Source organism: Erythrolamprus reginae, chromosome 2 (assembly GCF_031021105.1).
Source record: "Erythrolamprus reginae isolate rEryReg1 chromosome 2, rEryReg1.hap1, whole genome shotgun sequence".
Classification (NCBI taxonomy): domain Eukaryota; kingdom Metazoa; phylum Chordata; class Lepidosauria; order Squamata; family Dipsadidae; genus Erythrolamprus; species Erythrolamprus reginae.
The window spans coordinates 219,946,459-219,962,422 of NC_091951.1; the positions used below are offsets into that span (position 1 = coordinate 219,946,459).

General features: G+C 43.7%; 1 protein-coding gene across 3 annotated transcripts in view; it reads right to left on the reverse strand.

Annotated features, from left to right (window-relative positions):
* SIDT1 (SID1 transmembrane family member 1) overlaps positions 1-12,643 on the reverse strand; it is an 82,273-nt gene extending 69,630 nt beyond the window's left edge. For 2 of the 3 annotated variants that reach the window (XM_070741926.1, XM_070741925.1), the window contains exons 1-2: positions 11,956-12,643; positions 1,868-1,989 (exon numbers count right to left, since the gene is read on the reverse strand). In XM_070741926.1, coding sequence (XP_070598027.1) covers positions 1,868-1,989; positions 11,956-12,162 — 329 coding nt within the window. In that variant the 5' untranslated portion in view covers positions 12,163-12,643. The remainder of the gene's footprint in view (positions 1-1,867; positions 1,990-11,955) is intronic. The other variant, XM_070741927.1, reaches the window with a different exon arrangement.
* Positions 12,644-15,964: the final 3,321 nt, after the last annotated feature.

Consider the following 15,964-nt stretch of genomic DNA (forward strand, 5'->3'; position numbering starts at 1 on the left):
CACAGGGTTGAGTATAATGCTTTGGAGGAAAACATATACTTAAATATTAATTATCCATCTTCTACCAGCTGGGATCATAAATCAACCTGACCTTCAACTCTTTGAAACCCAGGTTTTTAAAAAGTGTTTCTAAAGGATAGCAAGGTGAGGGCATACTATAGGCACCTGCACTTAGACTCCACAAAATATTATATAAATGAGATAATTTCATCCTAATATTTGTATCTATGTTATAAAACAATGCCATTTAAAACAGAAAGGAGGAAATAAAATTGACTCCTTCGCTCACAGCAAAAGTGTTACTGTGTCTGGAAAATGTCATGAACTAGGAGCAAATAAGTAGAGTCACAAGCACTCTATTCTTTTAGGCACTGAGCAGTTCCAGCATTGCGGGTGAAAAGTATCTGTTGCCTTTTATACTGAATATAATCAGTGCACTTAATTGACATCCAAGTTAGCTTTTTAGCCTGAGCAATTTCCATAACATACATCTAACATGCCTTTTGTCTCATTGTCTTACCTTCGTTATCTACCTCTGCTAATCCTGTTTATATCTTGTTACCTGCCTATTGACTTTTCTGCATCAATTCCTAATTGCTGGTGACCTTTTCTCTTTGAAATTTGTCCAACACCAGTCAGCCTCTAAGCCATGTCCTATACTTGAATTTTGCCAAGAAGACAGATGCAACATAACAAGTGAATTATTCAAGTTGAGTTCAACTTCTGGTGACTTTATGGACATATCCCTTTAGTTTTGTTGGCAATAATATAGAAATGATGTCCTTTTGCTTTTTTCTAAGGTGTTTTTTGACTTCACAGTTTAGACCAGGGGTCTCCAACCTTGGCAACTTTAAGACTTTAAGATATCAACTCCCAGAATTCTGGGAGTTGAAGTCCACAAGTCTTAAAGTTGCCAAGGTTGGAGACCCCTGGTTTAGACCACATCTCTGGAATTTCCTGGTGGTCTCCTATCCCAATATGTAAAAGTGTCTGACTCTACTTCTCCATTTCAAGGTTAGTTAGCCAGGGGGTCACTAAACAAACCACAATTGCACAAGACTTTTAAGGACTTTGGAGGAGTCTTCCTCTCTTCAGCCAATTTGAAGAGTAAAGATTTAACGCCCTGAAACGCTTTGCTAGAGAGGAATCTTTGAAAGCTGCTAGACATACTGTATTTGGTTACATTGGATAGCTATTAGGATCCAATTAAATATAATTAAATTAAGCAGCAATACTGAATTATTTTTAAAATTTATTATCTGTCCACATTTAACTCAGTTAAAGTCTCTATACAATAAAATAAATAAATACACCACAAAGTATTGTAAAATAATAATAGTAATAATAATGATGATGAAGGAATACTTTTTTTCCTAGCAGGGAAAGAGTAAAAAGCTCCATATATATATATATATATATTTTTTTTTTTTTCTTAAGTCGGATCACCCTGGTGTGGCTAGCTGATGAGGCCTAATAAGGCCGAAATGGGACCATCCTAGTCTCCCTTAATTTTAAAATTCCAGCTGAAAACATTTTAACACATATATATATATATATATATATATATAGATAGATAGATAGATAGATAGATAGATAGATAGATAGATAGATAGATATAGATATAGATATAGATATAGATATATAGATATAGATATAGATATAGATATAGATATAGATATAGATATAGATATAGATATAGATATAGATATAGATATAGATATAGATATATACACACACACACACACACACACACACATATATATATATATTTAAAGGATTTTGAGGGAAGAAGTTGGGATGAGAAAAACTAAACAGGATAGAGATAAATCTTATGATAGGAATCTTATGATAGGAAGCGATTACTTACAGCCCATGAAAAATGAGAGGGAGCTGCCAGGACAACACCCCCTTTTGCTGCCGAACTACAAACAAGACAGGGTACTGATCATCTTCCAAATCACTCTTCACGGTAACACGGAGGGCATCCGCCTGCATAGAGACAGAGGCAGCCAGGTTTCGCCATCAGTGAATGCCTATTCTGTTCAGCATGCCCACAATGGTATTTCCACTTCAATCCTTTTCTAATGGGAGTCAGCTAGTAAGTGGCCCACAGGGAAGAAGCAGACTTATAAAGACATTATGCATGCTCAGAGTTTGGGTAACGAACAGAGATAACATAAAGACATAATACATGGAGGGAAGGTACAATATTGCTATAATTTCTAAAACTTGGTGTGATGGAACCAGAGATTGGAATATAATGCTAAAAGAATATAAACTGTTTTTAAAAAAGCAGAACCGGCTCAAAAAGAGGGGAGGAGTTCCTTTGTATGTAAAAAATTGCTACACCCCTATAGAAGTACACAATACTAGGGATAAACGCCTTCTCTTTTTTTGCTATCAAGTTTTTTATTTTTTCATTTTTTAATAAATACAGTGATACCTCATCTAACGAACCCCTCGTCATACGAACTTTTCGAGATACGAACCTGGGGTTTAAGATTTCTTTGCCTCGTCTTAAGAACCCTTTCCGTCTTACGAACCTGAGCCCGGGTCCGTGGGCTGTGTTACTGCGCCTGCGCTCTCTGACTGCCGAAGGGATTCCCCTGCCTTGTGACTGTCACTGCCGAGATTTCCCATTTGCTTGCATGGGAATTCCCCACCCCCTTTTGCTTGCACATGAGGCGGGGAATGCCGGAGCTGCCCCATTTCCCTGCCACTTTCCCCTCTAGCCCTCTGCTTCCTTTGCTCCCCGCAGCCGCCCCATCCTACTGCCAAAATCCCCCCATGCCTGCTGCTTCCTTCGCCCCATCTCGCTGCTAAAATCACCCCTCCAAAAGCTTCCTATCTTGCCCCAGATTCCCCCAAAAATCGCCACTCCAAAAGCTTTCTAAGCCACCCTAAATCACTTCCAAAGTCTTCCAAACTCACCTCTCCTTTCAAAATGCCTCGTTTCTCCTTGCTGCCTTTCTTCACTCCATTTGCCTTCATTAGGACCTCGATTTGGGTGGCATAGGAAGCGACTGGAGGGGCGATTTTAGAAGCAATTTGGGGCAAGGTAGGAAGCTTTTGGAATGGAGATTTTTGAGGGAATTTAGGGCAAGATAGGAAGCTTTTGCAATGGCGAGTTTTGGGGAAATTTAGTGCAAGATAGGAAGCTTTTGGAATGGCGATTTTTGGAGGAATTTAGGGCAAGATAGGAAGCTTTTGGAGTGGCGATTTTTGGGGGAATTTAGGGCAAGATAGGAAGCTTTTGGAATGGCAATTTTTGGGGGAATTTAGTGCAAGATAGGAAGCTTTTGAAGTGGTGATTTTGGAGGGAATTTAGTGCAAGATAGGAAGCTTTTGCAATGGCAATTTTTGGGGGAATTTAGGGCAAGATAGGAAGCTTTTGGAATGGCGATTTTTGGGGGAATTTAGGGCAAGATAGGAAGCTTTTGGAATGGCGATTTTTGGGGGAATTTAGGGCAAGATAGGAAGCTTTTGGAATGGCGATTTTTGGGGGAATTTAGGGCAAGATAGGAAGCTTTTGGAATGGCAATTTTTGGGGGAATTTAGTGCAAGATAGGAAGTTTTTGAAGTGGTGATTTTGGAGGGAATTTAGTGCAAGATAGGAAGCTTTTGCAATGGCAATTTTTGGGGGAATTTAGGGCAAGGTAGGAAGCTTTTGGAATGGCGATTTTTGGGGGAATTTAGGGCAAGATAGGAAGCTTTTGAAGTGGCAATTTTTGCTGGAATTTGGGGCAGCGTTGGCCTTTGTTAGGACCTCCATTCCTCACTTCTCCTCACTGTCTGTCTCCACTCCATTAGCCTTCACTTTGTCCGCCTGCCACTTTTTCTTTAAGCCTTAAACTTTGAATTTTCCTAATGGGTTTGCACGCATTATTTGCTTTTACATTGATTCCTATGGGAAACTATGTTTTGTCTTATGAACTTTTCACCTTACGAACCTCATCCCGGAACCAATTAAGTTCATAAGACAAGGTATGACTGTATATCAAATCAATGCGTGAACGGTGTGGCACATGGGTGTCGTAAAAATAAATAAATAAAACTAATAAGGTTAATCATAATTATTACATTCAATCAACTTATGTATTTCTAATACTAATAAGCATTTATACCAGGTTACAATTTATCATTTTTCAATTATTCCATATTTTCTCGTTGTTACTTTTATATACTGTATTCCCACTTCTCTTATTTCTATCACTTATGCTAGCTTTTAATCATGTCACCCTTTATTAAAAGACTTTTTCTTTCTATCCTATCTAACTTCTAGTAATGTCACCTACCTAAAAAATAAAAGACAGATAGAGAGAAAAGCAAAACTGAACAACAAAACAGGAAAGCCATCCATCCATTGTTCTTGTCCACTTCAATATTTTAATTGCTATACTTTTAAAAAAGGAGATGAAAAGGAACTGCAAATCAAAACAACACACACACACTCATCTATCCTTGGACTCTTGTCCACTTCAATACTTCAGTTGCTATGCTTGATAAAAGATTTCTTGAAGACATTTAGGTGAATATTAGATGAAAAAGAAACTATAAGCCACTCAACCAAGCAGAGGAAATATAGGTAGCCTTTGGCTCATGACCATAATTGAGCCCAAAATTTATGTTGTTAAGTGAGACATTTGTTAAGTGAGCTTTGTCCAATTTTACAACTTTTTTTTTGCCACACTTGTTACGGTAATGTATCATTGCAGGCAAGTTTGTAATCTGGTTGTTAAGTGAATCTGGCTTCCCCATTAACTTTGATCATCTGAAGGTCACAAAAAGTGAACACGTGACCCTGCAACCATCATAAATTTGAACCAGTTGCCAAGCATCTGAGTTTTGATCACATGGTCATGGGGATACTGCAATGATCATAAGCATCATAAGTTACATTTTTCATTGCCGTTGTAACTTTGAATAGTTACTAAATATACTGTTGTAAGTCAAGGACTACTTGTAGACAAACTTTTTACTAATCAGTTAGCCAGGGTGTACAGTAGTGGGAAACAAATTCTGCAGTGAGTGGGTTATCTAACAAGTTTCTGATATGCCTAGTTGACAACTCTGTCACCCAAATGGTGAAGGAGGGAACTAGAAGATCATTTATACTGGTTTTAATCCTAACTAATAAGGTAAGGTTTAGGGATTTAAAAATTAGGAATTTATTAATCATATTTAGCCGCCCAGAGTCCTTTGGTAAAATTAAAAAATTTCTACCCCCCAAAATATAATAAATAAATAAATAAATAAAGAAAGAAAGAAAGAATGAATGAATGAATGAATGAGGTTGGTTGAAGGAATGGAAATTGTAGGAAACTTTTGGGAACGTGACCATGTCATGCTGCAATTCACCATAGAGGAAAAAATGAATGAATAAAGTCAGACTGGTGTTTTAACAGAATTGACTAGAGATGAGTTTCTCCCAATTTGGACTGGTTCTTTGGAACCAGTAGTAACTTGGCTGCCTGGGTCGCTAGAACCAGCAGCAATGCAGACCTGCCACACCCCTGAACCGGCTCTCTTGGTGGCACTTATGGTGGTGCCATCTTGTTTTTGGCTTCTGCACATGTGCAAAAGCTGTTTCACAGAAGCTGGTCTTTTTAGCACTGTGCATGTGCGTGCCCACACAGTGGGTCAAGGACAAACCGGCAATGGAGAAAACCAGAACGCACCCCTACGCTGATTTTAACAAACTAAGGGAAAGATTAGAAAGAATTTCATGGATGGAACTTCTAAAAGATAAAACAATTCAAGATGAGTGGGGATTAAGGGAAGTACAAGAGTCGTCCAGAAAGTAATGCACTACATTTTTTTTCTAAGCCTACAGTAATGGTACGAATGCGAAATTTTAGATGTACATTATTTGAATTGTCAGGAGTACATGTGTACATTTTGCATAGCGTAGCTGCAGCAATGTTCCGAAATAGCGTTTGTAAGTGATGTACGTTACAATCAGTATGTCATCACTGAAGTTCTCACTGTGGAGAAAGAAACTGTTGGGAACATTCCCAAACTGTTTGTGTACAGTTTATGGAGAATCTGCAGTCAACAGAAGTACGGTTAGTCGCTGGGCACAGCTGAGGATGACAAAGAGGTGATTCGCACAGTGCAGAAATGGCTTCATGACCAGAACAAGAAATGGTACCGAAAGGGCATACACGCCCTTGTGTCTCGCTAGAGGAAGGCCATAGAATGGGACAGAGATTATGTGGAAAAATAGAGACTGTAGAAGAAATATAATTATTTCTTGTGTGTAAGTTTCATTGTGTTCAATAAATAATTGTGGAAGAAAAATATGTGGTGCATTACTTTCTAGGTGATATAGGTATAGCTAAGTTAAGGAAGAGAAGAATTAGGGATGACATGATAGCCGTCTTCTGGTCCTTGAGGGACTGTCACAGGGGATAGACTTACAGTAGTCTCTAAATCAGCAGAGAACAGGACAAGAAACAATTACGGGTAGTGGAAAGAGAGATCCAGATTGGAACTCAGGAGAAATTTCCTAAAAATGAGAACCCAAAGATAAATAATAGCCAGAGCTGTGTGTGCATCGCATCGGTAGCGGTGCTCAGTATCAACCCCCACTTGGATGTGATGGTCTGGCATCCTAGCAACGTGGCCTGCCCAGTGTGTCTGGGCTTTCATCAGCAGGGTGGGAATTGATGGCAGGCCTGCCCGGGAGAGGACCTCAGTGTCAGGCACCTTATCCTGCCACTTGATCCTCAGAATTCTATGGAGGCAAATCATGTGGAAGTGGTTCAGTTGCTGAGCATGTCTCCTGTATAGAATCCAAGTCCCACTGGCATACACAGGCTAGTTAGCAGTGCTGCTCAGTAGACTTTGAGCTTTGTAGCAAGGCTTATTCCACGTTGGTTCCACACATTGGTCATTTGTCTGCCAAATGCAGAGCTTGCCTTGGCAATTCTGCAGTTAACCTCAATGTCAATTGTCATTGCACAGGAGAGGGTGCTGCCAAGGTATGTAAATTGGTTCACTGCTTGCAGCTTTTGTCCTTTTACTGAGATGGTGGGCTTTGTTATTTGGCTTTTGGAGATGGCTGATGCATCACTTCGGTCTTCTATTGTTTATAAACAATAGTAGGCATATTTCTTACAACTTCTTTGATTCTGCAAAAACACTTTATTGGACTCCTCCGAGAATGTTTAGAAAAGATTAGTTCTTACTGTTTTTATCTTAGAGTTGTAACAATTCTAAGGAAAATTGGTACATGTTCCAGACTTGTCTATTTGTAATTCCATATTAGGTAGTTTTGCTATGATGATCCAAGTTCTTCAAATGCAGTTAAGGGTTAAGTATGTCAATATTTCATTAAATTATTTTATTCCCAAGCCCTGAAATTTCTCAATCTGTACAGAACTTTGGATATACTGTATCATGTTTGGACTGTTTAAAAAAAAAGTGATTCATGGAAGAATGGTTATCCTCAATTTTAAATTTTGACTTAATAAATTTGTCAACTTTCTATCTTTAAATTAGCTTTGCAACAACCAATACACAAGACTATATGATCCAGACTGAATTTGTTGTTAAAAATTGAATCAGAAGTTGGGGAAAATAATGGCTTCCGAGAGAGTTATAGTGATCTAAAGAGGCTCTGCAAAAGTCGAGCTGATAATCACAGGAAAGTTCAAGAAACTGGTCAGTAGATCAGTTCTTTGAAACCTCTCCGGACAATGAAAGAAAGGGAAATCACCCACATGTGCTCTAGACCAGAGGTCCCCAACCGCCGGTCCGCGGACCGGCACCGGGCCGTTGGGGGTTTTCAGCCGGTCCGCGGCGCCAGGGCCCCCTCGGCCTTTCCGCACCACCAGCGGCGCTCCCCCCGCCAGCCAGCCAAGCCCCGCACCCGCCGGAACCGGCTCCTCGCTCTCCCCACGCCGCACGCCGCGTTTGCAGGAGGTGGGGAGAGTCGGGCGGCCCGCCAAGGCCAGGAGGGACGCCGCTGCCCCCCCTTCCCTCTCTCCGCCCGCCGCTGCGCCTCCTTGACGCCGAGAGGAAATGCCGGCAAAGGCTTTTCTCAGCGGAGGTCTTCAATGTCAGGGGCGCACGGGCAGTTGCACGCGCTCCCTATCTCCCTGCTAGCCCACTCGGAGTATTCAAAATAAGAAAAACCTTTGCCGGCGAAGGCTTTTCTTATTTTGAATATTCCGAGTGGGCTAGCAGGGAGATAGGGAGCGCGTGCAACCGCCTGTGCGCCCCCGACATTGAATATCACCTTCGCCGGCCCCACCTCTCCTGCAAACCCCCTTGCTGACAGCCCGGGGCGAAAGTGCTCTCGCAAAGGTGAGGCGGGCAGGGCGTGCGCGCGTCACCGCTGAGAAGAACGGAGAACGAGAGTGAGTGAGAGCAACAGACAGCAAGATAGAGAGAAAGTGAGAAAGAGAGAGTGAGAGAAAGGGGGGGAGAAAGAGATAGCAAGAGAGAGAACAAGAGAGAGAAAGAGCGTGAGAAAGAAAACAAGAAAGAGTGAGAGAGAGAGAAAGCAAAAGAGACAGAAAGAAAACAAGAGAGAGAAAGTGAGAAGAAGAGAGAGAAAGAGGGGGAGAGAGAGAGAAAGAGAGGGAGAGGGAGAAAGAGAGAGGGAGAGGGGGGAGAGATAGCAAGAGAGGGAGAGAGAAAGAGAGAAGGAAAGGGGGGAGAGATAGCAAGAGAGGGAGAGAGAGAAAGAGAGAGGGAAAGGGGAGAGAGGGGGGAGAGAAAGAGAGAGGGAGAGAGAGGAGATAAAGGAAGAGGAGAGAGAGAAAGGAAGAGAAAGAAAGAAAGAGGGATAGAAAGAGAGAGAGAGTGAGAGATGCTCAGTGAGCCTTTCTTTGAAGTTGCCTTTCTTTCTTTCTTTCTCTTTCTTGCTTTCTTTCTTGCTCTTTTTCTTTCTCTCTTTTACCTTCCCTTCCTCTATTTCTTCTTTTCTTTCTCCTTCCTACCTTCTTCCCTTACTCTCCCCTTTCATAAGTTTCCTTGCTTCCTTCCTCTGTTCCTGTCCCTTCCCCCCTTCTTTCTTTCTTTCCTTCCTTCCTTTCCTCCCTCCATTTCTTGCTTTCCTTTTCCTTCCTCCCTTCTTTCCTCCCTCATTCCCTTCTTTCACTCCTTCCTCTCTTACTCTCCCCTTTCACACCTTTCCTTGCTTCCTTTGCACCCTTCTTCTGTTCCTGTCCCTTCCCTCTTTCCTTCCTTCCTTCCCACCCTCCGTCCATTCATTCACCCATTCCTCTCTTGATCGCCCCTTTTACGGCGCCGCTGACAGCTAGCTCCCCCCCCCACCGGGCCATGGAAAACTGGTCTAGCTTAAAGCCGGTCCCTGGTGCAAAAAAGGTTGGGGACCTCTGCTCTAGACAGCTGCTTCTCAAGAGAGACTGAAGAACAACAGACTTCTGTGGGTTTGTGGCCATTATTTTTTTGACACCAAGGCTTTTTTGCTTTATTTATTGTCTTATAACCTTATAGGGAATTAAAAATTATTAGATTTGTACATACACACACACACATGCATACATTAGAGAGCCAGGGTGGCGCAGTGGTTAGAGTGCAGCACTGCAGGCTACTTCAGCTAACTGCTAGCTGTAGTTCACCACCGGCTCAAGGTTGACTCAGCCTTCCATCATTCCCAGGTGGGTAAAATGAGGATCCAGATCATTGGGGGCAATATGCTCATTTTGTAAACTGCTTAGAGAGGGCAGTAAAAGCTCTATGAAGCAGTATATAAGTCTAAATGGCATTGCTATTGCTATTAACTTGCCTCTAAGATTGGCCAGTTAAATATTTACATGTTTTGCTTTGTTTTTTTTTATTTTTTTATTTTAGCGAAGAATTTGTTCTTTTTGCATTTCCAGGTAGTTGTATTTTTTCCCTCTTTGCTAATAAAAAGAGAGTTGGTAATATGGAGATTATTGTAAAGACTGAATATCAGTCATGTATTAAGGCTCACTGGTGACCTAAGCACTGACAAAACTTGGTGCCCAACTTCTAGTTTATCAATTTTTTTAAAAACAAATCTTCATTGCTTTTTTTTTCTTTTTCAGTTTTGTGATGCCCACTTTGGGCCTGGTGCCCCAAGCACGTACTTAGTCTGCTTAATAGTTAATACACCACTGCTGAATGTGTATCAAAATAAGCAAACATACCGTACACTTTGCCCTCTTTCTCACATAGAACTGAGAGTTGGATATATCAGGAGAAGCAAAAGTGCAGTGGTACCTCTACCTAAGAACGCCTCTACTTAAGAACTTTTCTAGATAAGAACCAGGTGTTCAAGATTTTTTTTGCCTCTACTTAAGAACCATTTTCTATTTAAGAACCCAAGCCCAGAAAAATTTCCCAGGAAATTTGAGAGCGGCATGAAGGCCTGGCCAATTTCCTGCCGTTTCCCCTTTAATCCTGGCCATCTCAGGCTTTTCTGGGCTGCCAGAGGAGCCTTTCCCTGGGCGCTTGGAGAGGGAATAAACCACTTTGCTGTGGTGACTCCCTCGCGCTGCCTCCCAAACACCCAGCGTGAGGTTGCCTCCTGGAGTGTCTGGGCGCGTCTGGGCGCGGAAAGGCAAAAGGGGGCGCTTTGCCTCAGTCAGATCAACTCAGCTTCAGCCAAACCGAGGAGTGAAGGAAAGGCGCTGGTCACAGAACAAATTACCTGTAAGTTCTTAAGTAGAGGTACCACTGTCCTTTGAATGAAAAGGGAATGGGCTAACTTAAAGGTATGGTAAGATAGAAAATGTCAAAAATAAGCAAACTGGACTGAATGCAAAAGTATTTATTTATTTATTTATTTATTTATTGGATTTGTATGCCGCCCCTCTCCATGATAGACGTGAAAGAAATGTACGTTAAAAAATGAATGAAAGAAATAATATATATTTCTTTCATTTGGGCAGTGGCAGAATTCAGGGTTTACACACACACACACACACACAAACATACACACACAGGTGTACACTGATACACACACACAGACACACACATATGCACATACATACACATGTGTACATGCACACACGGGTGCACACTGATAGACACAGAGATACATGTACATACACACACAGATGCACACTGATATACACAAAGAGACACACACATACACACACACATACAAACAAACAAACAAACGTGTACAAACGTGATACACACAAACAGGTGCATACTGATACACATACACACACATACACACACACACACATGCACACACAAACACACACATTGTACATGCACATACAGGTGCGCAATGATACACACACAGAGAGAGAAACACACGCACACAGACACACACACAGGGAGACACACTGATGTAAACCCTGAAGTCTACCACTGCCCAAATAAAAGAAATCCATTTAAATGCTTTGGCGGCATACAGAGAATGAATGAGCATCTCTTTCATTTCATCTCTCATTAACACCTTTTCTTTCATTGCGCTTTGAATCACCCTCCCCAGCCCCCCAAAATCCCCAGTGTGATGGATGGGTGGATGGAAAACAACCTCTAACTAGCAGTGCAGAGTTAACTCTTATGTAATTCCTTGAGCTCTGACATTACCTCAAGGAAGCATTTTTTGCCATGACTCAGAAAGAACAGCGAAAGCTGAAGTTTGTTTAAATGGGAGTTTTATTTGCAGAAACAATCGCATTAAAAAAAAAAAAGCCGGCTCCTAGGAAACTGCCAAAATAGGGGGAAAGGTGGGGAGGGGGGGTTGAAAGAGAGAATGAATGAATAACCGTACTGGTTTTCAATTCGCTAGGCCTCCCTCTCCCACCTTCCCCATCACCTGAGCCCCGCCGCAGACCTTGGCCGTTCGCCCACCGCCCCGAGGTCCCCTCCCGCCTCGCCCCCTGACCCCGACCCTCCCCGGCTCTCCCTCCCTCCCCGCCAGCCGCGCCGCCTTCGAGGACTCCGGCCGCACCTGCAACCCGCCCTCCCCGTCCCCGAGAGCACCTGCCGCCCCCTCACCTGGCCCGCCTTGCCGGTGTAGTTGAAGGAATAGAGCCGCTCCGTGCCTCGGTTGACCGTCCCGCTGAAGACGCGGTCGAATTGACCGGCCGGTGGTGGTTCGGAGGCGGCGGGACGAAGACTCTTCGGCGGCGCCCTCTGCAGCAGCTGCCTCTGAGATCCGGCCACGGCCAGGAGGAGCCCGGCCAGCCCTGCCCAGCCGCTCATCGCCGCCGACAATGGACGAGACTGCCGGAAAAAGGGACGAGTTCCGCCAGAGAGCACGGGGCCTTTGGCGCCCTTCTTGTTTACTCGCTAACCTCGCCGCCTTCCAGCCGCGGCCGGCCACTCGCCGCGCCCGGGGCTTCCCACGCCCTTCTTCCTTTTGCCACCTGGCTCATTTCAGAGGGACATCCGTTAGCGGGTCGAGGCGTGGTTAGGGGATCTTCTCCGGCGCGGGTGGCCGAGCGAGGCCGCCTTCCTCACGCCGGGCTCCCTGGACGCCACTTACATTAAACACACACACATGCACCCCCCAAAAAAGCCGGGGCTCCCGATGGGGCTGCAGTCTCGGGCTCCAGGCAACTGCGCATCCGAGCCCGGGATCACAGGCTGCGGCGTCCTCGGTCCCCTCAGGAAAGGAAGGGAAAGAAAGCGGCAGGTGAGGCGCGCTGCCTGCCTTCCTTGGCGGAACGCCGAAGATCTACCGGTCGGACTTGCCCAGGAAGTGAGCCGCTTCGTGTGCTGCTTCCCCGCTGGCGGCGACCCCTCGACCTCCCTCCTTCCTGAATGCCTGGCTCTGGCGCCGGAGTTAAACCCCTGCGCCCCCTCCCTCCCTCCCTCCCTCCGATGGACCTAGGGTTGTGCCGTGTTCGGTCCGGCCAGAACAAAACAAAACAAAAACAAACCGCGTGCCTTTTTTCCACAGGAAAGCTCCTAAGTCCACGCAGATACACCTAAGTGGACAAGATACACTTCAATCTTGTCCGTGTATCTTGTCCACACTCCTCCTGCTTTGCCTTTTGGAAGCAATGCTTCCGTTTTTAATAGCAAAATGTATACCTGGCTGTAGCTACCCCACTTTTGCGTCTAGCTATTTATTTTATTTATTTATTTTGACCAATGCACAGTTACACAATAATACACAATGAAGGTAATAGAGGACACCTTTGAGGAAACAGAATTAGAGAAAGAATAGAAGAGAGAATATAGGATAAAATAAATAAGAGAATAGAAGAAAGATATAGGGATAGAAGAGAAGATATAATATAAAGCAGGTAATACTGTAACTGCAGAAATCAGCAAGGTGGGGAGTTCTGATGGCAATAGGGATTGGAGATGTTGGTCTTCTAGGGAGAGTCCTTAGTGAATGGGGCAAACTTAATTTTTTTACTTATATTTATTTATATTTCACATTTCGTAACCAGCCATCTCCCTGGATGGGCTATGAGCAGGCGTGGACTATTGCCCAGAGGGCGGGACGCAGTAGGGTAGCGAAAATGGAGCTCCACCCCAGAGCACCCAATTTGCACTGAAAGATGTTGAAAAAAAATGCAGGGCATCCTGCATAAGCCGTGTCCACAGTGTGGCTGTGATATATTGGGCCAGTCGTTCTACCTCAAAGGGTTGTGGATGAGGAAATGCTAGATGTGCCACTGTAAACTCCTAGAGCAAAGGCAGAATATAAATTGTAACAACAACAACAATAGTGGGGATGGTGAATAGAACAGAATAGAATTGAAATGAATTGAATTCTTCATGGGCCAAGTGTGATTGGACACACAAGGAATTTGTCTTTGGTGTATAGAATAGGTTCCAGCCCACCCTAAGTAATGGGAAATCTCTGGGCAAATTTGATCCATTCAGTGTCTGAGTTTCTTCACTATGTTTATCTGTAACTTACTCCAATTTTCTGAGTTTTCACAACACACTGCTAGGTTACATAAGATTGAGTTATATCAGGGGTGAAATTTTACCGATTCGGCCCAATTTGGGCATATCTGTAGCAGTGGCCACTGGTAGTGGCAGCAGCATGAGGCTATGTTTGCCTGCCCGGACATCACCATTTTCTTTTTTTTAACCCTTTGCCCATGCGCAAAGCCTTCTGCGCATGCACAGAGAGTGAAAAAAATGCATGCTTCCAAACTGTTAGGGAAAGTAAGTTGTTTCCACCGCTGGGTTACATAGTATTTTAGGCTCCAATATGGTTGTAATTAGGTTTGTAGTTCAATATTTTTTGTGAACAGAGCCACCTCTCCCTATGTCACAAGTTTGTTTGGGGGCTAATGAAATAAGAGGGGAGGAGAACATATGCACATGTGGGTGTGGATGTGGAGACAGAAATCGATAAAATGAACGGTAAAGTTTACCTTATGAGGGAGCGGCAGAGCAGGATCCCCAAAAGCAACGTTACCTACATTTCATTTCATATCTCTACCACCCCCCACCCCCTCCTATAAAGCCTTAGGAACAAATAACAGACAAGAGTACTATAGTGAATTCAGCATTTGGCCAATTACCACCCCTGCATGCTTACACAGGAACAAAGGGAGGAGGGGAAAAAGAAAGACTGCAAAGATAATTGTTATTTTCAGGTATCTGAAGGTTGTTATTCAGAAGACTGAGAAGAATTATCTTTTTTTTTCAGAAGACAAGAAACAACAGGTCTAAATTATGAAGAAACTGATTTTGCCTGCGCATCAAGAAACATTTCTGAAAAGTCCAGAGAGAAGGCTAAGTAAAGACAGTTCCTTTATTCAGCTCTTAAAAAGGGAAGTGACAATCAGTGGAACACGTCTGCTCTACCTGGAGAGAAACCGCTCTTTTTATACATTTGCAGCTCCCGCCAAAAGAGAGCAGCCCGCGTCTGAGCCAATCAGGCGCGACTTCCTGTTTCCAGCTCAGACAGCGTTTCTCATGGAACCAACTATTTACATAGGATACAACACCCCTCCCTCCTTAGTCAGAATACATCACTCAAGAAAGCCACGTGACGAAATCCTCCAATCTGCTCGGTCTTCGCAGGGCTCGCTCCGACCTGCGCAGTTCATTTGAGTCCTCGCTTCCAACGGTGGAGATCGGTTTACATACATTGTAAAATTGGATGATGGTCGAATGTGGAAGCGGCACATTGACCATGTACGAAAGCGCATTGAAACGTCCCCTGAGCAAACCGCTAAAACAGACTCTCCCACTCTAATAGACTGTAACGCGCAACCCACCTTAATGGACATTCAGTGCGGCTGGGGCCTAGTTTGGGCTCCAGCCCGCTGAGTCGATTGGGCAGGCACAACACCGACCTCTGAGGATGAAGATGGCTCGGCGTCGCTGGAGGACCCTTCCTGACTCGATAAGTCCATTTGAATGTCCATTAAGGCGGGTTGCGCGTTACAGTCTATTAGAGTGGGAGAGTCTGTTTTAGCGGTTTGCTCAGGGGACGTTTCAATGCGCTTTCGTACATGGTCAATGTGCCGCTTCCACATTCGACCATCATCCAATTTTACAATGTATGTTTTAGGAGCAGTTTGTTGTACAATTATTCCCTTCATCCAATTCAAACCCCCATCAAAATTCTTTGCAAAAACACTTTGACCCAAGTACAATTGTCTTTCAGGGTTCACATACATAGGATTATGAGTACAAAACCTTGGGTGTAATCTATCCAGTGGGGATCTAAGTTTCCTTCCCATTAGTATTTCAGCAGGGCTTATGTGTGTGTGGGAATTTGGTGTAATATGTTGTGTTAACAAAAATTGGTCCAGATGCTGTTGTACATCTCCAGGGCCTGACCTGCGCAATGCCTCTTTTGCAACCCGGACGTATCGTTCTGCCAGCCCGTTAGCCCAGGGCGAGTAAGGTGAGATGAGAGCATGTCTGACCCCCAAGTTATCTAAAAATAATTCAAATTGCCTGGCTGTCAATTGGGGTCCATTGTCTGACACTAAGATGTCAGGACAGCCATGGGTGGCAAACAAATGGCACAGAACCTTAATTGTGGCACTCGTGGTTATATTATTCATTGCAATGATTT